Source organism: Mastigoproctus giganteus, chromosome 6, assembly GCF_048544385.1.
Source record: "Mastigoproctus giganteus isolate SK-2022 chromosome 6, ASM4854438v1, whole genome shotgun sequence".
Lineage (NCBI taxonomy): Eukaryota > Metazoa > Arthropoda > Arachnida > Uropygi > Thelyphonidae > Mastigoproctus > Mastigoproctus giganteus.
The window spans coordinates 144,912,415-144,939,230 of NC_143580.1; the positions used below are offsets into that span (position 1 = coordinate 144,912,415).

Consider the following 26,816-nt stretch of genomic DNA (forward strand, 5'->3'; position numbering starts at 1 on the left):
TTTATGATGCTTACTTGCATCATATGCCTCTTCTAATGCTAACCAGTACTTCAAATTTGTAAAATTTATTTTATATACGTGGGGGGTATCAAAAAGTTCGTACCCTTACCTAGAAATAATAGCCCTAGAAAGGTGAAACATCACAGGAACTTTAATCCTCTTCTATGTGCTCTCCATGTATAATCGCACATTTCTCCAATCTATGGATCAGTTGTTTAATGCTTTGTTTATAGATTCTGCACTTTTTGCCCGAAACCAGGATTCCACTTCATTAATGACTTCCTGAAATGAATCAAAGTGGCATCCACGCAATGGTTTCTTCATTTCTCAAAACAAGAAGTCTGACAGTGCTAGGTCAGGAGAATAGGGCGGGTGCTGCAGTAGTTCGAAACTGCTCTGGGCAACAAAGTTTGTGATAGCAACGATTTCTGCAAAGGCTTCAGCAATCTTGGAACCCATCATGCGGAGACCTTAGACATGTGCAAATGGTCATGTAAAATTCTGTGGGCAGACCCATAACTAATTCCTGCTGCATTTGTGATGAAATGAATTGTCACATGTCTGTCACTCAATACCAGCTGCTCTACTTTTACCATCTCACTGTCTGTGGATGTTGATGGCCTTCCTTCTCTTGGCTTGTCAAAGACACTTGTACGAACTCGCTGGAACTCCAGTTTCCATTTTTTTTGCAGTGTCATAGGGTGGACAATTCTGCCCATACACAGCTTTCATTTCTTCATCAATTTCCTGAGCTTTCTTGCCCTGAAAATGCAGCAACTTGATCACTATTTGATACTCTACTTTGTCAACTATAGTGTCATTCCTCAGATTCGAGGCTCCATCTCTGGTGTACAATCACCTACGGGATGAAATTTCACATGTTACTTATTGAATATGTAACCGATAATGAAGGAAGAATTGGAAAAGGCATTGAAAGCTACAAAAAATAGGAAAGCAGTAGGAATGGAAGGTATAAATGCAGAACTGATCTAGTATGGAGGAAGTTTTTTAAAAGACAGGATACTAAATTTATTTAATAAATGTTGGGAACAATATAAAATAACAGAAGAATGGAAGATAGCAAAAATTATTTCAATATTTAAAAAAATTACCATTAGCATTAGTAGAGGCATTTGATGCAAGAAAGCAAGCTTATGCAGCATCAGCCAAAAAAAAAATAAATAAATAAAAAATAACTACTTCCACTTCACCCCTCTGTTCGGTCGAAATACCTGTCCAGCTGAGCCTTAAACTTATTTAGGCTATCAACTTCCACGACAAGGGATGGAAGTCTATTCCACCAATCAACCACCCGCTGGCTAAAGGCAAATTTCCTCACGTCTATCCTACATCCATCTTTTCTCAATTTGAATTTATGCCCTCTCAGGTGATTATTCTGAGCAAGAGGAAGAATCCCATCAGCATTGAGCATGCTCAAACCATTCAAGGCTTTATACACCTCTATCAGATCACCTCGCCGGTGCCCTAGTCTCCAGACACTGTAATTTGCAAAACTTAAGCCTTTCTTCGTAAGAGCACCCCTTTGTTCCATTCACTAATCTTGTTGTCCTTCTCTGTACTCGTTCCAGCATCTCTACATCCTTCTTGAAATGAGGCCTCCAGACCTGTATACAGTACTCTAGGTGTAGTCTGACCATTGCCTTATACAATGGAATAATCACCTCCTTATCCCTGCTAGAAAAATTTCTATATATCATCGACAATACACCATGAGCTACCCTTGCAGCCCGTCTGCACTGCTCAGAAAACTTCATATCTGCCTGCACAACCACCCCCAGATCCCTTTCATTCTCTACCACTGTCAGTGTAGTACCACAGAGTTGATACGTTGCTCTGGGGTTGCTGTTTCCCATATGTAGTACTTTACATTTGTCAATGTTAAACTTCATTTGCCACCTCTCAGCCCATCTGCTCAACCTTTCCAGATCCTGTTGCAGTAGCATAGTGTCAGTAGTGTCCTTGACAACCCTGCCAACCTTTGTATCGTCTGCAAACTTGGACATTAAGCTTGATATACCATCATCGATATCATTTATAAATACAGAACTAAATATAAATACTAATAACATTAGTCCACGATGAGCAGTGTCCATTGATTACCACTCTCTGTCTTCTTCCCCTCAACCACCCCCTTATCCATAGCAGCAATTTGCCTCCAATGCCACACTGCTCCAATTTGTGCAGCAGTCTTCCATGTGCAACAGTATCAAAAGCCTTTCTAAGATCCAAGTATATGATATCAAAGTTATTCCCTGCATCCAGTTCTTTTGTGACTGCATCATAGTATCCAATCAAATTGGTCAGGCAAGACTTCCCCTTAACAGAACCATGCTGTGTCTGAGCTATAACTGAAGTCTTGTCTAGATGATCCTGCAGTGCTTCTTTAACCAGTGCCTCCATTAATTTTCCAGGAACAGAAGTTAAACTAACAGGTCTATAATTACTTGTGTCGCCCTTTGATCCTCCTTTGTGAATTGGGATCACATTTGCACATCTCCAGTCCATGGGTACTTCCCCTGAGTCCAAGGAAGCTCTCATAATTATGGCTAAGGGTTTGCTTACTTCCTTTGCTGCCTCCTTTAATATACCTGGATAGATCCCATTCACCCCAGGTGCCTTTCTTGTATTTATCTTCAACAATTTCTCCTCCACTTTACTCTCAGTTATTACAAGATTCTCTAGCTTACTGCCAGAGTTGAATACACCTCTGGCATTCCCCTCGCTGAATAACTCCTCATATGTGAATGTCGATGCAAAATATTCATTTAGTTTGTTAGCTACCTGAGCAGGATCATCAACAGTTGACCCATCGATATCAAGTGGACCAATCTGATTCATCCCCTTCCTGCTAGAGTTTACATAAGTAAAGAACTTTTTGCTGTTTTTCTTTGCATCCCTTGCCAAAGATTTCTCGTAATCTGCCTTCGCCTGCCTAACCTCCTTTGTAACTTGGTTACAGATCAACTTGTATCTATCATAGACTTCTGTGTCATGTGTTAATTTGTATGCATCCCATGCATTTTTCTTCTCTGCCATATGTCTCATTAGTTCATCTGACATCCACTTAGGCCTAAACCTTGAACAATATTTCTTAGTTGGTATGTAAAGCCTAGTAGCTTCCAAGATAAGTTCTTTGAATGCTTCCCATTTTGAATTTGCTGTTGGTAACATCATCAGTTGGTCCCACTGTATAGAATTTAAATACTGTCTCAGTCCATCGTAGTCGCCTTTACGAAAGTAATAACCCTTCCCTTTACCCCTAATGGTAGTTACCTCTTTGAGTAAATCCCACTTCAGCACACTGTGATCACTGCCACCTAGTGGTTCATTTACCTGCAGATTCTTAATGCATGAAGAATCACTACTGATAATCAAATCAAGAGTATTACTCCCTCTAGTTGTCTCCCAAACATGCTGATGTAGAAAACAATCATCCAATAAATCCACAAAAGCCTTGCTAGTGTGTGAGTGACCAGCCCCCAAATTCCAGTCAATATCTGGGAAATTAAAATCCCCCATTATAAGACTCTCTGATTTCCTGGCCCCGTACAGTTCCTTATTATACTCATCAGAATCATTAGGCCTATTGCACACTCCTACTCTCAATTTTGATCTCCCAATGCTTATGTCACACTAAACTGACTCAACACTGCACTGTCCAGCAATGTCGACTGGCTTCACTTCCTTGGATTTTATGTATTTCTTAACTAATAGCATAACCCCTCCTCCCTTCCTATCCTTTCTGTACACATTGTACTCCCCAAATTCCAGTTCTGCATTCCTTATATCTGTGTGACACCACGTCTCTGAAATCCCCACAATATCTGCCTTTGATGTTTTGAGCAATACCTCAAATTCATCAAATTTATTTACTAAACTCCTAGCATTGGTGTACACGCAAGTATACATGCACCTGTTCTTTTTCTTAGCTACCCTAACACAACCTATGTGTTTATTTGTACCCCAATGATTCCCAGCAGTCTCTGAAATATCCTGCATCTTATTTTCCAGGCTGCAGCTCATTCCAATAGAAGCAGTGCAAGAATCACTTTCATAAATGATAAATGATACAAAGAATTATAGAGGGATTAGCATACTGAATACAGTATATAAAATGTATGGCTAAATAATAGAATTAAAATTATCTCTGATGAAATATTAATAGAGGATCAGGCAGGATTCAGAAAAGGAAGATTATCTACAGATAATATATTTATATTAAAACAAATAATAGAAAAACGAAAAGAGTTTAATTTAGAAATGCATTTAGCATTATAGATTATGAAAAAGCATTTGATCGAGTAAACAGACGAAAACTATGGGACATACTATGTAAAAAAGATGCCCAAAGCATCTTACAAAAATAATACAGAGTTTATATCAGGGAACAAATATAGCGATTGATACAGGTAATAAATTAACAGAAGAAAGTATAATAAATCAATGAGTTAGACAGGGATGTAGCTTGTCACCAATGCTGTTTAACATATATATCGAGGATATGATATGATATGATATGTAAATGGAAAGAAGAAATTAATACAGGTATATATTTAAATACAAAGAATAGGATTAATACACTGTTATTTACAGATGATCAAGTAATTATTCAAGATAGTGAAGATAATTTATAAAGAACAGTATTTAAATTAAACCAAATAACAGAAGAATATAAAGTTAAAATATCAATGATGAAAACTAGAACAATGGCTTTTAAAGGGAAAAATACAGTGAGAACAAAAATAGTTATAGACAATAAAATATTAGAACAAGTAAAACATTTTAAATATCTAGGATGTGATATAACATATGATGTCGAAGAAGATATGAACCAGAAATTGGCGAAATTTCAAAATATATGTGGAACAATAAAAAGAACTCTGGCTAAGAAAACAAGGAAAGAAACACAATTGAAATTTTCCAAAGTAATGGCAATACCAACACTTCTTTATGGTTCTGAAATTTGGATACCGAAACAAAGAGACATTAATAGAATACAAGCTGCAGAAATGAAATTTTTAAGATATGTTTAAGGATGTACAAAATTAGATAAAATACCAAATGTAAATATTAGAAAGGAATTAAAGATTTACTCAGTTGATGGAAAAATTATAGAATATAGACAAAGATGGAAAGAACATGTAGAAAGAATGTAAGATAATAGATTCCCTAAATTAGCTTATACATATAGAGCAAAAAGAAAAAGAGACAGAGGATGACCAAAGAAAAGATGAGCAGACCTGTTTGAGATCAGAACAGGTGCATCGCCTAATCCTTGAAGGAAGATAAGGTAAGATAAGACTTATTGAATATGTAGACAACTTATATTAAAAACGGCATCCTCCTTCTTCCTACTGATATTTTATCTAGTTTATGGTACGAACCTTTTGATCCCCCCCCGTACATGCAACTATTTTTACTCTTAGAAACCCTGACCAGTCCATGTATTTGCTTGTTCCATGAGGATCTGAGCCTTTGTTGTTTCCCTTAATATAAGAGGCAACAAAGGCCACGAAATCCCTGACACCTTGGTTTCTGAGCTGGTGCATGTTCCTATAGAGAAGCAGTCAAGAATAATTTATATCTTTGCCTGTGGCTGCTGTTAAATTGTGGTTAATCTCTGTATCTTCCCCCCCCCCCCCTAAAAAGCTAGCAGTTGGACTTGAGCAATGCATTTCACTCATTAAATGTGCCATTGGGGGCAAGTTGCTGCTGTGAATAAAGGGTGGTTAAGCGGAAAAAGACGGAGTAGTTATTACTGGGCACTGCTCTTCGTGGACTAATGTTATTAGTGGAGTTCCCCAGGGTAAGTACAGTCAGGCCTCTGTTCAACGAACTTCTTTGTAGCGAATTTTTCTATATAGCTCATTTTTTTAATTCCTCTTGGTAATTACATTTTAAATAGTTTTCATAGAATGAAGCAAATTTTCCATAATAACGAATGGATTATGAGAGACTTAACTGGGTATGCATAGTTCGTGCCTCTGACCTGCAAACAATTTAGGCAATAGTGCTTTGCTTAGGATGAATTAAGAGCTAAAGAGATTACCCTCTGCAACTCAGTAGTACCCTTAAAATGTATCCAACTATCTGTCCCACATACCGAGAATTCGAGCTGGTCAACTACTTTCTGTGTATCCATAACCAGTGAGCAGATCAGGGCATATTCGACAATAGGCTTTTGTCACCCTTCTACTGTAAGCATCCTGTCAAGAGATTTAGGACAGAGTGGTTTCCTTTAACCCGACAACTGGTCAACTGTTGTTTTGCAGAAGTGAACCATGCACACTTTGCCATAAATTTCCCATATTTCTGTTTTCATGGTCACAGTAGTTGAATATCCAATTCCGACATTTTGGACAGTTTAAAAAAAAAAAAAAAAAATTTTTTTTTTTCCCCCAAATTTAAAGACTAGTTTAAAGAACTAGGGACTATCGATGACAAGAGAAAGAAAATGAGAGCAACAAAGATATTAGACCTAAACATGAAATGTTGGCAACTTTTGAAACTTCATTGAGGCCTCCACTGTAAAGGAAATGTTCCTGAACATATACATATCTGAGTGTTAAAACAAATATGAACATTTTTTTTTAGTGATCGATTTACTCTAAAATCCATTGTACAGCAAAAGATAGCCAAATATTTTGCAAAAATTATAATTCTTAAGTGTAGTAATATTGTGCACATCATGTACTATGAAAAAAATCGTTTATGTATCTATTAATAAATTTTTTAAAAATGTTAGAAAATTTATTTCTGATTTATTTCCCATCTTGTACTGTATTTCTGAATGTTGAATTATTTTTAATTATTGAAAAGGTCATATTTCTTTATATTGAAATTTCTGTTTAATTAATGAATTTTTGCAAGCAAACATTTCATCGATTTTGATCAAAATCAAAACAATGATCAAAATACAATCAGACAGAGATCTGACTGTATTTTGATCATTGTTTTATTGAGTTGAAACATAAATAATATCATTGGTTATATGTATATATACATATATAATGTAAAACTAATAAAATTCTCTTATTTAATAACAAAATAATACAGAAGAAACACTGCTAGAGGATCAATATTAATATATAAAACCACAGATTTATATGGATAGGTAAATGTGGTTATTATATAGGATTGTAAAATTAAGACCGTCTCACAACCAGGCACCTGCGGGGAAATCTGATTGAGTTTTTAATGGATTAAGTAAGGTGGATATTAATGGTATTCTTCCACTTGCCGAGTCTACATATGAGGGGCATAAATTCATGTTGAGGAAGGATGGTTGCAGAGAGAGATATGCAGAAGTTTGCCTTCAACCAGTGGGTGATTTATCGTTGGAACAGGCTTCCATCTGTTGTTGTGGAAGTGGATGGGTTGAATAAATTCAAGGGAGAAATAGACTAATTCTTGGAGGGTACAGATGGGTGGACTGGTTTTTTAATTTTTTTGCTGATGCTATATAAGCTTGCTTTTTTACATCTGCAATTACTACTACAAAAGGAGATGGGTTAAATTTGTTATAACTGAATTCTAATTTCCATTTTTATTGATTATACAAGTTTTTCACTCTGAACATTATTTAAATAGAAATTAATTTTGTTTTCTTTTTTCTTAAGGGATACTTTGAAGCCAATGACATTCACAATAACAGGATTGCTGGCTTTGAAGTGAAGGCTGGTGCAAATCCAACAGTTGTTCGCTGTGAAATTCATCATGGTCAGACTGGTGGGATTTATGTCCATGAAAATGGACGTGGACAGTTCATTGAAAATAAAATCCATTCCAATAATTTTGCAGGTGTATGGATCACTTCACATAGTAATCCTACTATAAGGTAAATAATTTTATTTTTCATTGTTTAGTCAAGTTTTATACTTCTCAGTATACTTCTTATCATACATAAGTATATATTTTCAAAAAATTGTCAAAATTATGTAATGCTTAATCGATGTTGCAAATATATGTGAAGAAGCATTTTAAAATATTAATCTTTCACTTGATTTAACTATCCACCTTTCATGTAACCTCGTTAATATTGATGAAATTAAAACTTTGCATGATGAAAAATCAGGTGCCATAACTAGACTTGAAAATCACCCTTTGTGGGTCTAAGAGCTTGAGAATATTGAGTTGTTAGATAATTATTATGAAAGAAGTACAGTTATCCATTTATCATGGATAACTGTACACCATTAGTTGCATGATAACTTGGATCCATTGGTCACTGGTGTGTTCTGAGATATCTAACAGTGGAGCGTATAGTGTCATTGAGATGTGGAATCAAATGTACAAGCACAGAAGACACTTAGTGCAGCATATAATGTGTTTCTCCTGGGGAGAATACACATTGTGTGTGTGCGTGTGCTTGCGCGCACATTTGTTAAGTGCCATTGTTTGGCCTTTAACATACACACCCCATACTTCTCTTTCAACCCATGCACGGTACTAAGTACTATAGGTTTTGATACCTTTCGTGTTTGGGGTTTCCATAAAAAAAAAAAAAAAAAAAAAAAACGCACAACGACATACATTTATATTGTTCCTTTTCTCGTAGTGTCTTTTAGAAAAGTAAATATAAAAAAAAAAAAATTATTCTTATTGTTATTTAAAGCTTAATTTGATGTTAAAAGATATACCAATGGAAAACATCAAGGTTTGAAAATTTAGGTCCCTTGAACTTTGTATTAATGAAATTCTACTATATCATGATTATATCACAAAATATTGTGAAGTAATTACCACTTCCTTTATTCAGCCCATTTCTTTTTCATTTATGTATTTATATTTGTGATTCATCTTTACTAATTCAAGGATATATCATTCCATTTAGATTTCTAGAAAAGATCACACATCTCTGAGAGATTAGTGTCTCTTGACATAAGCATATCCTATCTATCACTTCCTTTGCATTAAAAAACTGGGTTTTCTTTCTCACTCTTGGCATTATTTTTATTCTGAATAAATACTCACTCTGTACAAATTATAATTCCATCCTACCCTGGAATATTGTTCTGCATCTGAGGTGGTGCTGACATGTTGGACAGACAACTTGCATAATTGAGAACCGCTAATATCATAGGACTTTTCGCTTATACCATCTTCAAAGGGGAAGTGAACACTTGTTGAAAGCCATATTTATATTGCCCCAGGCACGTTCCATTGTAGTAGTTCAAAAATGCTATTTAAGCTGGGTGGGGCTGTTTAAGTAGGTGAAAAGAAGAGGAGTGTCTCGATTACACAAGTTGTCGGTCCAATATCAAGTTTCGAGACAATAGGATTCCCATAATGTTTTTTATAAGCTGAGGTGGTGTCCTGAAAACTTTCTCTCAAGCTTCTGGGTTCATTCAAAAGAGGACATTCAAGTTAATTAAGAATCCTCTCACAAACTCTCTCCACTCTCTGCTGCATAATGTTGAGTTTATCATTATGTAGCAGAGAGTCTAATGGCTATGATAAATATAATGAAAAGCTATACCTAAAATAATATACATAACATTTATGGGTGGCCTATTAAAAGGTTGAGATGATATCTCAGTAAGTGCCATAAATAAGCTTTCCAGCCGAAAGCTTATTTATGTATTGTAGTTTAATGCTCTGTGCAACAAAATAAATTTTTTCGCAGTTTCTTAACAAGTTAACTTTGGTCACTTCTCTTCTGGAGAAAAGAAGTGAGCAAAAAATAAAATAATGCATAATAAACAATTCCATTTTTCTCTTTCTAGACGTAATGAAATCTACAATGGCCACCAAGGTGGTGTTTATATCTTTGGAGAAGGGAGGGGATTGATTGAACATAACAATATTTATGGTAAGTTGTTGAATAGTATAATAAGATAAGGAAATGAATATGCTAATATCTCAGAAAATGTATTAAAGTGAACTAGATTTTTTAAAGTGATTTCATTAACTTCATTTTTAACTGCATTGCAACTCTTAATTTCATCCGTAAGCTGATGTATTTTTCTTTTTGTGCAGTTTAGTTTCGTAATATTGTATATTGATACCTATTATGAAAAGTTTCCTTGCTGTTTACAGTACATAATATTTTATTAAATAATAAATAGTGCAACATGACACTTGCACTAATAAATCAAAAATAATTTTTCTCTTCTTAATAGTATAATATATGATGCTAACTTTGTTAATTATTGCCGTGTCATTGCTTTGAGGTGGTGGTTTGTTCGGGCAGCTGTCCAGTAAAGGTGAGATGCCATTTACCTTACCAGGTGAGAGGCATCCCAGTTGACATATTACTAGTCTAGTTGGCCCTGGGTGCCAAGTGATCTTCTGTGCTAATAGTACTGCGATTCCTAAAGCGACTGAGTTTTTCCTTGTTTTATTTCATTCATAAGTCTTTCTGTTGATTAGCTCTACTTTTTAAAAGTATAGAAAGAGAGCCAGAAAAAGGAAAGTACCTTTTTCTTTATTGTATATACTAACCATACTAACTCCTCCGCTTGGCCACAAGCGGCACTGCTCCTGCCTCCCCGTGGCGGGGCCGGTAACCTGGGTGGAAAAGCTAATCCCCCCTAGGGCGAAAAGGAGCCGACATGGATAAAGAAAATTATCTAGCCTTAGAGCCTTCAAGCTCAAATACCATAGATTGATACAAAGTATAATTATGATGAAGGTAGTGTGCAACATAAGCGCTTAAAAATAGATAATCATCAACCTGAGTATCCAACTTTCCTGATTATCCATTCTTTAACTAGTCAACCAGTGAGCAAACTCTCTCCATTTATTATACAGAGATTTCTAGAAAATGCCGCTTGATCACCTAAAATGGTCAAAAGGTTACAGTCAGGCGATTTTCTTGTGGAAACTACACAGTCAAAACATTCAGAATTGTTAAAGATGACAATATTTGGTGGTATCCCTGTTAAAATATCTCCCCACTCAACCCTAAATAGTTCCAGAGGTGTTATCTCTGAGTGGGATCTATTAAATGTAACAGAAGAGGAGCTTGTACAAGAACTTAAAGATTAAAAGGTCATACAAGCTAAGAGAATTTTGACTCTTAGAGATGGCAATCTCATTTCAACCCGTAGTGTAATTCTCACATTCAATAACAGAGGTGTTATCTCTGAGTGGGATCTATGAAATGTAACAGAAGAGGAGCTTGTACAAGAACTTAAAGATCAAAAGGTCATACAAGCTAAGAGAATTTTGACTCTTAGAGATGGCAATCTCATTTCAACCCGTAGTGTAATTCTCACATTCAATGCTACAAACTTACCAAATACTGTAAAAGTTGGTTATCTAAATTGCCATATCCGCCCGTATATACCAAATCCAATACGGTGTTATAAGTGTCAGAAGTTCAGACACTCTCAGGCAACATGTCGAGGAAACACAATATGCCCAAAATGTGGATCCCAGGATCACACTCAAACAGACTGTACTGCTACATCTCCAGTTTGCCCTAACTGCAAGGAAGATCATCCTGCATATTCTAGAAATTGCAAGTTATGGAAACTTGGGAAAAAAATACAGAAAATAAAGTGACTTATCAGGAAGCGAGACGACAAATACTAAAAGATACTCCTGCACGTATATATTCAGATGTTACAAAGAAATATCATTCAATTGCTACACAAACCAATGACTCAGTTCCTCAGCCATCCTTGAAGCAAAACAACAGATACCAGACTTGTAATACTCCAATTTCCATCCCCACTACGAGTGGCATCAAGTCCCAAAGTGAGACCAGGATGGCAAAAGCTGAATCTTCTACTAAAACCCAAATTAATACTGCAGAAATGGATACAGATGACAAAACTCGACAAGAACCTATATTAGAAATTCATGCCTAAGAAAATATGGACACTGGACGACCTACCTTTCCTAAAATAGATCGCAATAAGCCTACTGCCTCTAAAAGGCAACCGGATCATCCTACCACTAAAACTAAATAATGAAGTGCATTTTACAATGGAATTGTCGAGGACTAGGTACTAATACCGATGAACTTTATGACCTAATCCAAGATTTCGATCCAGCAGGCATTTGTTTACAGGAAACATTTTTAACTCCACAAGTAACTCCCTCAATAAAGAAATATATTTTGTACAGGCGTGACAGGAATGCAGCAACTGCAGCCCATGGAGGTGTAGCGGTTTTGGTATCCTTACTAATCCATCTAGATAAATCCCCTTAAAAACTAATTTAGAAGTTGTTGCTATAAGAATAGAAATTGGAATATCTTTATCTCTTGTTTCTATTTATCTTTCACCGAACCAAACGTGTATACTCAGAGACTTTGATGAGCTCCTTGCCCAGATACCACCTCCTTTTTGTTTGATGGGTGACTTTAATGGGCACCACCCATTATGGGGAAATCTCCATATGGATAAAAGAGGGCAGCCAATAGAAACATTACTGGACAAACAAAATCTAACTCTGCTGAACACCGGTGCACATACTCATGTTCATTTTCCCTCAGGAAATACTTCAGCCATAGATCTATCTATCTGCTCCCCAACTCTGTACCCAAGTATACATTGGGTGGTATTGGATAAGCCCCACAGTAGTGATCATCTTCCAATTACTTGTAAATTCCAAACTACCCCCACCTATCCGGAAACTCACAGAAGATGGAAATTTACAAAGGCAAACTGGGAAAAATTTTCCTTAAGTACAGTTTTAGATAAAAACTTCATTCTGAACCAGTCAATAGATGAAACTAATGACCATATTACTAAACGGATACTAGCAGCAGCTGACAAAGCTATTCCTCAGTCGTCGACTCATCCATGCAGGTGCAAAAACTACTGGTGGAATGATGAATGTAATAGAGCAAAAAAAGAAAAGAACAAAGCTTGGAATATTTTCCGCAACCATCCCATTATAAATTACAAGAAACTAAATGCTAAATCATGACAAATAAGAAGGAAAGCCAAAAAAGATTCCTGGATACAATTCGCTTCCACTATTGCCAAAAACACTGATACTAGATTAATCTGGAGTAAAATCCAACATCTGAATGGAATATATGTCTCATCCTCTCCAATATTGAACTGTCTTCCCCCAAAGACACAGCAAACGCTTTTGCTAAAGCCTTTGCAAAAATTTCAGCAGCAAATTTATATTATGCTTCATTCCAACAAATTAAAGTGGTAGCTACTGGCAGTTTGTCTGTTTATATCTTCACCAGAGGTGAAGATATAAACAGACAAACTGCCAGTAGCTTCAGTAAGAGTCCAAAATGCTCTACAGTGAACTCAGGTCCGGATTTCTCATTAGGCATCATAGACACAGTGCCTAAGGCCTACAAAGGAAGGCAAAAATTTAAAAAAAAAAAAAAAAAAAAAGAATAGTTCACTGTTTTCACCGTGACTAATGAAAAATGAGCTGAGAAAACATGCACAATCAGCTCTAGGAACTTCAATTAAATACGCATATGCTACCTAGCAACTGTTCTCAAAACTAGAAGAATTGAAATGATGGTCACTCTGTCAATTGAGGTGGTTTATCATTTATTATAGTTGAAACTTGAGTCGTGTTAATTGACATGATTCACAGTCAGTGTTAAAATAGAATAAACATTTTACCCCCTTTTTAGCACATTTTGAAATAAAAGTGCCTACAAAAACCAAAATCCAGCCCTGAGTGGACCACTCTTTATGATATTAATTCATTCAGAGACACCATCGTATCGTGAAAATATCATAATGTGAACCCAATAACAGGGAATTATTTTTTTTTTTGGGAATTTGTTCCAAGTCCTCGGAAGGTGAAATTTTCGCTATATAACTAAGCTTTTTATGTCTCTAAAAGGCAATTTTTATAATGGAAATTGTATTAGTTTTATATAGAATACTGAATACCATATTTTCTACTCTTAGCCTATTTAAAACCAAGTTTGGATCGAGTAATAATTGTTTCACCTTTGTTGGTGTTGTGAAACAGTTATTATAGGCAGAAATTATAGGCAGTTAACTAGATTAGAGAATTGAATACTACCCTGTTGTGATGTCTTACCTTGAAGAGCCTTAGCACATTTATTGGAAAACCAAGGACAACGTTTTAGGGTAGAATGCTAAATGAAGGATTGCATCCCTACAAGAATAATTTAATTAATATGATCTGAGCAAATATTTTTGATGCATAATTACTATCTTTGAAGCAAAAGGAAACATAAAGTGAATAATTAAGACAACTGAGATCGGTGATAGTTGATGCAACCAACAGTTTGGTTAATCTCAAGAAAAAGTAAGTTAGTGGGCTTGACAGATTATAGGTGGAAATGGACATCATTGAAATTGGATCTGAGACCATGTATATTTATGAAATGAATGAGAAGTTTTTTGGAGGTTTAGACCTTTTTTGCAGTTTGTTCTATTAGCTTGACTGATTATGGTGTATTCAGTACATTTGTATGCTCCTATCTCTTAATGGAAATAACCATCAAGGAAACAACTCTTTTAAAGTCATAATTAGAGAAAAGTATAGGTGAAACATGGCACAGTCCAATTATGACAAAACAAGACAGACTCAGGGAGAAGGATGTCAAGGACTATCTTCCAGTAGACATCACTTTTTTTCCCTTTCTTTCCTGGACATTCTGTTCATCGAGGAGATTAGTGCATGTGACCGAGAGACTTCTGCTAGAAGTTTCAGATCATGATGGTTTTAATAATAGCAGTATTAATATATCATTTGCTAGTTATATCTAGATGGAACTAGCCCGAAATAATGAAAATGACTCTTTTCAAGTCCTGTTTAGGCGTCCTGTCAAGCTTTGTATCTTCTGCAAACTTTGATATAAGCTTGATATGCCTTTATCAGTATTGTTAATAAATATTGAAAACAGACTGGGGGAGGGGGGTAGGACATTGAACCCTGAAGGACCCCACTAATAATGTAAGCCTAAGCAGTGCCCATTAATAGCCATCCTCTGTCTTCTGCCATTCAATCATCCCTTCATCCATAGCAGTGACTTGTCCCTAATGGCACACTGCTCCAGTACCATGGGGGAGAGCAATATTAGTGACCACAGTGCCTTTTCATAGTGATTACATAGTACGCTTAACTGTAAATATATTTTTCCTGAGTTTCACAAGTCCATTAATTCTTAAGTATTTGAATTAAATAAGACTAATCATATATTATAACCTAGAAAGAAATGTCACCTTTTTTAACTCTATTTTTTGTTCAAACTAATCCCTTTTCTCTTCTTTGGTCACTAAGTGACACTACTTTTTTCTTCTTTTTTAGCATAATATGAATAACTGAAACTAATTTCTCTGGGCTACTGAATGTACCCTAGACATCTAAGAAAATAGATATGATCACCTCAGGAATAGCCCAACACCAGAAAACTGACTCAAACGTATTCATTTCTAGCCTTCTTGATCATGCGCTTCAATGTTGAAAATCCTATTGTCAAACTCTCCATTCAGAGTTCAAAAAGAAATGGAATACTGGACCTCCCATGTCTGTAAAAAGACTTAGGTCAGAAGACATCCACATTGAGACCTATAATACAAAACATTCAGATATATTAATCTCTTTGTAGAGCTACCAGTAACTGTGACATCCCGCAGATCACTGAACACCTCTAAAGGAACAATCTCAGGTTGGGATTGTTAACTGCGTCTGAAGAGGAAATGTTAAAGGAACTTAAAAGAACAAAGAGTAATTCAGGTTAAGAAAATCTCCACCAGAAAATATGACATTCCTACCCCTTCATGAAATCTTATTAGATTACTGCTACCTGTATGAAGTACTTTGCATTAGTCAATGCTAAACTTTAGTTGCCAGTTCTCAGTCCATCTCCCTAACTTTTCTAGATCCTGTTACAGTAGCATACTGTCTTTACTGTCATTAAAACCCTGCCAACCTTTGTATTATCTACAAACCCAGACATTAAGCCAGATTTACCTTCATCGATACACCTTAATCCATGTAGAGCAGTGTCTATTTATTACCACTCTCTGCCATCTCCCACTCAACCACCCTTTATCCATTGCAGCAACTTGCCCGTAATGCCGTACAACTCCAATTTGTAAAGCAGTCTTCCATGTGCAACAGTAACAAAAACTTTTCTGAAATCCAAGTATATGATATCAAAATTATGTTTGCATCCAGTTCCTTTATGACCACATCATAGTATCTAATCAAATTGGTCAGACAATACTTCTCCGTAACAAACCCATGCTGTGTCTGAACCATAACTACAGTCTTGTCAAGATGATCTCGCAATGCTTCTTTAAACAGTGACACCCTTTCATCCCCCTTTGTGAATTGGGGATACATTTGCACACCTTCAGCCCATGGAGACCTGAGTTCAAGGATGCTCTCATAACTATGGCTAAGGGCCATAGTTATTAGAGCTATGGCCTCGCTGCCACCTTCAATATAACTGGATAGATTCCATCCACTTCAGTTGCCTCTTTTATGTTTAACTTCAACAATTTCTCCTCCACTTTGCTGTACATTATTACAAATTCATTTAGCTCCCTGTTAGAGTTTAGTAAACTTCTGTCCTTACCCTCTTCCTTACTGAATTCCTCGTGTGTCAATGCAGATGCAAAATACTCATTCAGTTTGTCAGCTGTCTGAGCAGGATCATCAACAGTCGAACCACCAACTCAAGTGGACCAATCTGATTTCTTCCCCTTCCTTCTAGAGTTTGCATAAGTAAAGATGTCTTTGTTGTTTTTCTTGGCATCCTTTGCCAAGGATTTCTTGTAATGAGCCTACGCTTGCCTAAACTCCTTTGTGACTTGATTACAGACTACCTTATATCTGCCATAGGCGTCTGTGTCATCTGATAATTTATATGCATCCCACACATTTTTCTTCTCTGCAACAAGCCTCATTAGTTCGTCCGACATCTATTTAAGTCTAAATCTTGAACAGCATTTCTTAGTTGGTATGAAAAGACTAGTAGCTTCCAAGATTAATTCCTTGAAGGCTTCCCATTTAGAATTTGCTGTTTTAAACATCAAAATTTTGATGTTTAAAATAATCATCAAAATCACTGTCACCTGGTGGTTCCATTATCTGCAAATTCTTAATGCATGAATAATCACTGCTGATAATCAGATCAAGAGTATTACTCCCTCTGGTTGTCCCTCGAACATGTTGCTGTAGAAAACAATCCAATAAATCCACAAAAGTCTTACTAGCGTGCAAGTGACCAACCCACAAGTTCCAGTCAATATCCGGAAATTTAAAATCCCCCAATTACAAGACATTCTGACTTACTGGCCCTCTCTATTTCTCTGCACAATTGTTCGTTGTACTGATAAGAGTCATTAGGCCTATAATACACTCCTACTCTCATTTTCCCTTTCCCAGTGCTTATGTCACACCAAACTGACTCAACATTGCGCTGTCCACCCATATCAACTGGATGCACTTTGTTAGATTTTATGTTTGTTAGCTAATAGCATAACCGCTCCTCCCTTCCTATCCTGTTTATCCTTTCTGTACACATTACTCCAAAAATTCCAATACTACACTGTGCTGCCACTTTATTAGGTACACCCCTGCTGTGCACACAAATGGTTTGTCCCATAACGTTGCAAGTCACATGGCCACAGTTGTGGATATAAATGCAGCAGAACAACCTTTCTAGTACTAGCACGTCTTGCACCTACTACCGTGCCAAACGTGGCATAGTAGTAGGTGCAAGATGTGCTGGACAAAGCATCTCTGAAACAGCAGTTCTCCTGAACTTTTCACGCACCACAGTTTCAAGGGTGTATCGAGAATGGTGCAACGAACAGAAAACATTCTCTCAAGTGCACTCCTGTGGAAGAAAATCGCTTGTTAATGAGAGAGGTCAGAGGAGGATGGCTAGAATTGTGCAAGCAAACAAATGGGCCGCAATGTCACACATCACGTCAGAATACAACCTTGGTGCGCAGAACAAAATACTGCAACGGACCACTAGTCGCACTTTGTCGCGAATGGGCCACATCGTGTACCTCTAATCATTCGCTTTACCAGATGAGACTGATTCCCTCGAGCACCAGCTATCCTGAGGGAAATTTGACAGGTTGTTTTGAATGCTAAAGGAGGTTCAACATGCTACTAGGTAGGTGTACCTAATAAAGTAGCAGCACGTGTATCTCTATGATACCATGTCTCTGATATCCAAACAATATCTACCCAATGAGTTTTGCACAATCTTGCCAGGGCCGAATTGCTTGACAAGGCAGTCATCGTATACTCTTTCCTATTGTGTCTGGGCAGAATACTTGTTAAGTAAATCTACATATCTTTTACTCTCAAGGTCATTAGTACCAATGTGTACAACAATATCACCTTTTGTGCCCTTAAAAGATGATATCTGCTTTACAATGTCATCAACTTCTGCCCCTGGCAGACATACCCTGGTCTTGTTCCACCTATCCTTTTTGCGTATATTCTCTATTTCTCTGACAGTTGAGTCACCGACAATAACTAGCTGCTGTGGGACCAATGCATTCTGTCTTGAAGATTGCTGCTGTGTTGCCTGATGCACAAGAGTGAGCTCTGGCATTGAGTTGAGTAGCTGAGAGCTTGATGGTTCCCCCACTTTAATACCTTCGAAGGGCGTCTACCCTAAATCTCAAAACTCATAGACACCCATCAGAATGCTGAGTTGGCACCTAATTTTTTCACAGTCTCTGCACATAGCACACACACACAAAGACATCCTCCCTGGCTAGATCATGTCCTGTTCTAGACAGGTCTGCAAACATTTCACACATTTTTTGACTGTGATGCTTTGGAGAATCGCCCCCTTCGGTTCTACCCCGAATGCAGTACTACAGCTACTTTGTGCTCGTTGCTTTGCTGCTCTAGTTTGGGTCATGATTCTGTTTAAGTACAATTTAATTAACAATGAAATTTAATAAGATTAGTAAATTTTTAATTGATTAATTTATAATACAGTGCTATGTATTTGACTGTATCAGAGTAATATCTTTAGAAATGAAAGAACTTGACAAAGCTACACATGGTGGTGTAGCTGTTCTATCAAACCTGCATGTTCCTGCCAAAAAATTTTACTGTAACTCCTCTTGATGTAGCAACATTTTGAATAACTATTGACACCCATATTACAGTCTGCTCCTTATGTATTCCACCAAACTGTACCATCCAACAAAAGGAACTAGATCATCTTATTGCGCAACTACTCGCACATTTCTGCTTCCTGAGAGACAGTGCTCACCACACACTATGGAGTAATAATCACACACATCAAAGAAGAAAACGAGTTGCACAGTTTTGGACAGTAACAAACTTCTTGATCTAAATAACAGGTCACCTATGTTCGTTCACCTTCCTTCTGGAAGAAACACTGCAGTAGACTTGACCATCTGTTCATCAAAACTCTATCCTACTCCAAGGTGAAAAATTACCAGTGATTCACTAAATATCAACCATTTTCCTATAATAATTTAATTATTTAATGAATCCTCTTTTTACTCTACTAAAATTCTGCTGTGGCTCACTGAGAGAATAGATTGACAAATCTACAAAAAATTAGCTATATGTGATCCACAAATAATCAAAAGCCCCCATTTGAAGAAGTAGTTGAGTATGCCACAATACAGATATAGCAAAAAAAATCATAACTAAAATCAACCTCAAAACTACCAGTACACCCAAAAATATAGTGGAGTGCTTCAATGCCATACAGTTAAAAAAAAAGAACAAAATAAAGTTTGGAATACCTTTTGTGCAGTCTAACTACAACTAATCGTATTGAATATAAACACATTCAAGGAAGAGCAAGTCATATTAGATGATGCAATATTGAATCCTCTTCATCCAGCCATAAATCAAGCTGTCTCTAATCAGGGAAAATGAGTGTTAAATACCAGACCCTCTCTCCCTCTGCCTTGCATGGAATGGGGGGGACAGAGCACTGCTGATCCGATCCTGCACAAATTGCTAATGACTTAGAGAAGACTTGCCAAAACATCTACAACAGATAGCTACTCATCAGCTTCTGAAGAAAAATTTAAAACCTTTCAAACAAAAGTTAAACTTTTCTTTGAAAGGAGACAAACAATACAACTTGCCAACTATCCATGAGCTGTGCAGAGCCATGAGCTGGGTAGAGCCCTCTCAAAATATAGGCAGAGTGCTGCAGGACCAGATAACATTCATTATTCAGTGATACAGAAACTAAGTACTAAATCCTTATAGGCACCTCTCAATCTGTTCGATAAAATTTACTTAACATTTCCTAAACAGTGGCACCATGTTGTAATTCTTGCCTTCCTCAAACTTGGTAAAGATCTGTGAACCTTGCTTACTATTGGCCCATTGCCTCTGTTCTGCAAAATTTTAGAAAAGGTGGGAAATCATTGACTGGTATGAGGTTGAAAACTTCAACCTCATTCTGTGCAATCTGTGTACACCGAGTGGACAGATATCATGGGATACCTACCTACCTAGTAACGGGTAGACCCACCTTTTGCCCAGATAAGAGCAGTCAAACAGCAAGACATTGAGTTCACTAGTTCAAGAAAGAGTTCCATGGGTATTTCAATCCATGCTTGCTGCACTGCTGTCCATAATTCCATCACATTCCTGGGTGGAGGATTCAAAGCTCGAACGGACCTTTCCACAGCATCCCAAAGCTCCACAAGGTCCGTGACCAAGGAACGGGGAAGCCATTCCGGTCTGATAAAATCTGCGGAATGCTCTTAGAACCATGTTCTAGTCACCACGGCTCTGTGGGGAGGTGCATTGTCCTGCTGGAAGAGTTCATTGCCCTGTGTAGATGGTCTGCAAGGATGGACACAACCTGGACTGTTCAGAGCTGCATCTAAATGTAGCAGAGGTCCCAACAAGTGCCAGTTGAACACGCCCCAGACCATTACCAACTGTCCACCTGCCTGAACAGTTCCTTGTTGACATGACGAGTGCATAGCTTCGTGCGGTTTCCACCAGATATGCACCCTCCCGTCCACACGAAATAACTGAAAACGTTACTCATGGGACCAGGAGACCCATCTCCAATCATCTGAGGTCCAGTGCCAATATTCTTTTGTCCAGTTGAGGCATAGAGTTCTGTGTCATGGTGTTAGCAATGGGACTCTGGTGGGTCAGCGGCTCCCATATCCTACTGCGGCTATTGATCACCCGATGGTCTTGGTGGAGACGTTTCTGGCACCTCTTTCGTTGAAGTTGGTGGTGATTTGTGCCACTGTCACACTACGGTTGGCTGAAACAATGTGAGACAGACTTCATCGGCCACATCCATCCACCACCTTTCTCCGTCCACAGTGCCGCTTCCGTGGGCAGGAGCAGCAGTGCGTAGCACATGGCCCCGAGTGCCAAGCGATATTAGTGACCACAGCGCCTTTCCAGAGTGATTATCTAGTACGCTTAACTGTAAATACGTTTCTCCTGAGTTTCGAAAGTCCGATAACTCCTGAATATTATAATTAAATAGACATATTCAAATACTATAACCTAGAAAGGAAAGCAGGAGCAGCAGTGCGTAGCACATGGCCCCGAGTGCCAAGCGATATTAGTGACCACAGCGCCTTTCCAGAGTGATTATCTAGTACGCTTAACTGTTCTTTCCCTCTTTTATTTTTAGTTAATACTAACCATTTTCTTCGCTTGGGTCACTAGGTGGCACTGCTCTTGCCTCCACGTGGCGGGGCTGGTAACCTGGGAGAAAAAGACAATCTCCAGGGGCCAAAAAGAGCATATCATGAGTAAGTCGAACTCAGACTTATCTGGGCTGCCAGACACAACCCACATATCAAAAAAGAAAGATAGTTCCACAGCAGGAACTGCAAAGTGCCAAAAAACTGAGCCAGAGACCTATCCAATTCCAACCTATCTGATCATCCATTCAACTGGTGAGAATGCAGTTGGCAAACTTTCTCCATTTAGAGTTCAAAAGGAATTGGAAAGTAGAGCAGATCTCCAAAATCCGCAAAAGACTCAGATCAGGAGACAGAAACGAATTTCTTTGCAGGACTCCCAGTAACTGTAACGCCCCACAGATCACTGAACACCTCTAAAGGAGTGATCTCAGACTGGGACTTACTAGATGTATCTGAAGAAGAAATACTAGAAGAACTGAAAGAACAAGGAGTTATTCATGTCAAGAGAATCTCCAGCAGAAATGATGGCAATCTGATCTTGACCTTTAATACACCGAATCGTCCATCATCCATTAAGGCCGGATATCTGGTATGTAGTGTCAGACTATATGTCCCAAACCCGCTACGGTATTTCCGATATCAGAAGTATGGACATTCCCAGACAGCTTGCCGGGGAACCCCTACTTGCGCAAAGTTTGGTTCAGTTGAACACGATTGCGAAAACTGTCATTGTTCCTCAATCAGTATGTCCAAACTGCAAAAAAGATCATTCCGCTTATGCTAGAACATGTGAGTGCTGGAAAAGTGAGAAACTTATCCAGAAATATAAAACCAACGATAATGTTTCTTACCAAGAAGCAAAAAGAATCATCTCACCACCAACTCATGCAAACAGACCTACGTATGCCCAAGCCACCAAAAAATTCCAATCAACCGCATCGCAAACTGAACTAACAGTACCCCCAAAAGAGTCTTTCTCGAATTACGTAAAATCTTTGTACAGTGCAACTCAAACCCAAGCAGTCAATACACCAATTTCCATACCACTCGAAAACCTCCACACTCCGGATCAAGGACTCAAAGAAAAACATATCCTAACTTCTAGTCACCAACAACAAATGGACACTAAAGAAAAATCAGCAGATGACCATGTCCTTCAAATTTTTGTTGAAGAAGACATGGACACCGAAAGGCCTTCCTTCCCAAAAAAAGATAAAAACAAGAGTGAAAACCAGAAAACCTCAGCAACCTGAAAACGCTCAGAAAGTCTAAGAGATAAAAAATGAACAGAATAATACAGTGGAATTGTCGTGGATTCCGTGTCAATATCGATGACCTATACGATCTTTCCTATAAATACTCACCAATATGTCTCTGCCTTCAAGAGACTTATTTAAAACCCCAAAATACACCAAAACTGTCTCGTTATAACATTATTAGAAAAGACAGAACCAATCAGAATATTGCACATGGTGGTGTAGCTATTTTAACAAACCCACATATTCCTACCAAACAGGTCTTACTGAACTCTCCCCTTGAGGCAATAGCAGTCCGTGTGGCTGCTAACATCCATATGATAATCTGCTCCTTATACATCCCACCAAGCTAGACCTTCCAACAAAATGATCTCAACAATCTTATAGCTCAACTCCCAACACCTTTCCTCATTCTGGGAGACTTAAATGGTCATCACACTGTATGGGGTAACAAAAACATCAACCAAAGAGGAAAACTAATTGAACAGTGTCTAGACAATAATAACCTCCTTCTTCTAAATGACGGTTCACCTACATACGTTCACCTTCCTTCAGGAACAAGCACTGCAATAGATTTGTCTATCTGTTCAGCAACCTTATATCCTATTCTAAAGTGGACGATAAACAACGATCCGCTACATAGCTATCATTTCCCCATAATAATTGAATTACTTAATAAGCCCTCTCATCATTCTACTAAAATTCCACATTGGCTCACTGATAAAGCAGATTGGCAGTCCTATAAAAAATTAACTAAGCTTGATCCCGAAATAATCCAAAATTCCACAACTGATGAAGCAGTTGACTATGTCACAAACGATATTACATGCAGCAGAACAAACTGTACCGAAATCCTCTTCAAAATTACCGATTCAACCAAAAACCTGGTGGAGTGATGAATGCCTTGTGGCTAAAAAAAGAGCAAAGCAAAAGCTTGGAATTCTTTTCGCCCGAGTCCAACTACAACCAATCTCATTCAATATAAGCATGCTAGAGCAAGAGCGAGATATGTTAGATGCTGCAATAAAAAGGCTGCTTGGATCCGCTTCACTTCGACTATCAATCAAGCAACTCCTACACATAAAATTTGGAAAGCAATCAGAAAAATGAGTGGCAAATATAAAACGACACCTCCACCCATCATGGAATGAAGAGGGCAGAATGTAAATGATTCTGCTGGAATTGCCAGTATACTAGGTGAAACCTTTGCCAAAACATCAGCAACAGAAAGTTATACACCGACCTTCAGAAGATTAAAAACAAGTTTAGAAAAACAAAAGTTAAACTTCTCTTCGAAAGGAGATGAACAATACAACTTACCTTTTCCCATCCACGAATTACATAGAGCCTTGTCGACATCTAGACACAGTGCTGTAGGACCAGATAATATTCATTATTCCATGATACAGAAACTAAGTACCAAATCATTACAGTCTCTTCTTCATCTATTCAATAGACTCTTCCTGGAAGATAAATTCCCTAATCAATGGCATCATGCCACAGTCCTTGCCTTCCCTAAACCAGGTAAAGACCCTACAAATCCTACTCATTATAGACCAATCGCCTTGACCAGTTGCATTTGCAAAATTCTCGAAAATATGGTGAACCGCCGACTGATCTGGTACCTTGAAAACTTCAATTTGCTACATTCTGCACAATTCAGTGTTCAACAAAACAGATCTACACTAGATATACTAGTCAGACTAGAGAATTCCATTCGGAATGCATTCCTCAGATTGGAACATCATGTGTTAGTCTGCTTTGATATCAGTAAGGCCTATGACTCCATGTGGAAGTATGGAATACTCCGTGAATTACATCACCATGGACTTCGGGGTCGCCTCCCGATTTTCATACAGAATTTCCTATGCAAGCGTACATTCCAGGTTTGATTTAAAACCTGACTGTCCCAAGTATTTTCACAAGAAGAAGGAGTTCCTCGAGGCTCTGTACTCAGTGCTTCACTTTTTATAATTACAATAAACACCATTGCCGGACAAATTCCAAACACTATTGATAAAGCACTGTTTGTACACGACCTTAGTATTTGGTGTCATGCGAAAAACATGAATACTATTGATAGACAGTTGCAAGGGGCAATAAATAAGATCTGTTCATGGGCTCAGACTAATGGATTTCAACTTTGTCTGGAAAAAACATTTTACATCCATTTTTGCTGCCAACGCAAACTCCATCCCAATCCGGAACTACAACTGAATCGCCAACTAATAGCAGTTCATCCAAGCATATGGTTCTTGGGAATCACTTTTTGAGCATATCAAGACTACGAACATCATGTCAATAAAAACTAAATATCATCCGGGTTCTTTCTGCAACTAATTGGGCAGCTGATCGCCTTACTTTATTACGGTTATATAGAGCATTAATAAGATCGAAACTTGACTACGGAGCACCAGTTATAGTTCAGCAAGACCAGTAATCAGGTCACAAAGGAGGTTAGGCAGATTACGAGAAATCCCTGGCAAAAGATGCTAAGAAAAACAGCAAGGATTTCTTTATGAAAGGGGATGAATCTGATCTTATATAAACTCTAAAAGGAAGGGGATGAATCTGATTGGTCCACTTGACATCGATGGTTCGACTGTCGATGATCCTGCTCAGATAGCAAACAAACTGAATGAGTATTTTGCATCTACATTCACACATGAGGAATTATTAAGGTTTGAAAATGGCTGAAGGTTATCAAATTGTAGCAGGATACTTAATGATTTTGTAATAACTGAGAGCAAAGTGGAAGAGAAATTGTTGAAGTTAAACGTAAGAAAAGCACCTGGGGTGGATGGGATCTATCCAGTTATATTAAAGGAGGCGGCAAAGCAACTAAGCAAACCCTTAGCCATAATTATGAGAGCATCCTTGGACTCAGGGGAGGTTCCCACAGACTGGAGATGTGCAAATGTATCCCCAATTCACAAAGGGGGATCGAAGGGTGATACGAGTAATTACAGACCAGTTAGTTTAACTTCTGTTCTGGGTAAAATAATGCAGTCACTGGTTAAAGATGCATTGCAGGATCATCTAGACAAGACTGCAGCAGTAATTCAGACACAGCATGGGTTTGTTAAGGGGAAAGTCTTGTCTGACAAATTTGATAGGATATTATGATGTGGTTACAAAGGAACTGGATACAAAAAATAATTTTGATATCATATATTTGGATTTCAGGAAAGCTTTTGACACTGTTGCGCATGGTAGACTATTGTACAAATTGGAGCAGAATGGTATTAAGGGTAAGTTGCTACAATGGATAAAAGGATGGTTAAGTGGGAGAAGACAGAGGGTGGTAATCAATGGGTGCTGCTCTTCATGGACTAATGTTTTTAGTGGTGTCCCACAGGGTTCGGTGTTAGGTCCACTGTTGTTTTGTGTATTTATCAATGATATTGATGAAGGTATATCAGGCTTAATGTCGAAGTTTGCAGATAATACAAAGGTTGGCAGGGTTGTTAATGATAGTAATGGCAGTGTGCTACTGCAACAGGATCTAGATAATTTGGGCAGATGGGCTAAGAAGTGGCAACTGAAGTTTAACATTGACAAATGCAAAGTACTGCATATGGGTAGAAATAACCCCAGAGAAACGTACCAACTGTGTGGTACTACATTTAAGGTGGTAGAAAATGAAAAAGACCTGGGAGTAATTGTGCAGTCAGATATGAAGTTTTCTGAGCAATGCAGACAGGCTGCCAGGGCAGATCATGGGGTTTTGTCAATGATATATAGGAATTTTTCTAGCAGGGAGAAGGAGGTGATTGTCCCTCTGTATAAGGCAATGGTCAGGCCACGCCTTGAGTACTGCGTACAGGTCTGGAGGCCTCATTTTAGGAAGGATGTAGATTTACTTGAGCGTGTACAGAGAAGGGCAACAAGATTGGTGAGGGGGAATGAAGGGATCCTCTTACCAAGAGAGGCTTAAGTTCTGCAAATTGCAGTGGCTGGAGAC

At 37.9% G+C, this 26,816-nt stretch overlaps 1 protein-coding gene across 1 annotated transcript in view; it reads left to right on the forward strand.

Annotated features, from left to right (window-relative positions):
* The window catches only part of FBXO11 (F-box protein 11), a 513,763-nt gene that overhangs the window by 280,851 nt on the left and 206,096 nt on the right, over window positions 1–26,816 (forward strand). The window contains exons 11-12 of the mRNA XM_090375372.1: window positions 7,641–7,858; window positions 9,747–9,832. Coding sequence (XP_090231498.1) covers window positions 7,641–7,858; window positions 9,747–9,832 — 304 coding nt within the window. The remainder of the gene's footprint in view (window positions 1–7,640; window positions 7,859–9,746; window positions 9,833–26,816) is intronic.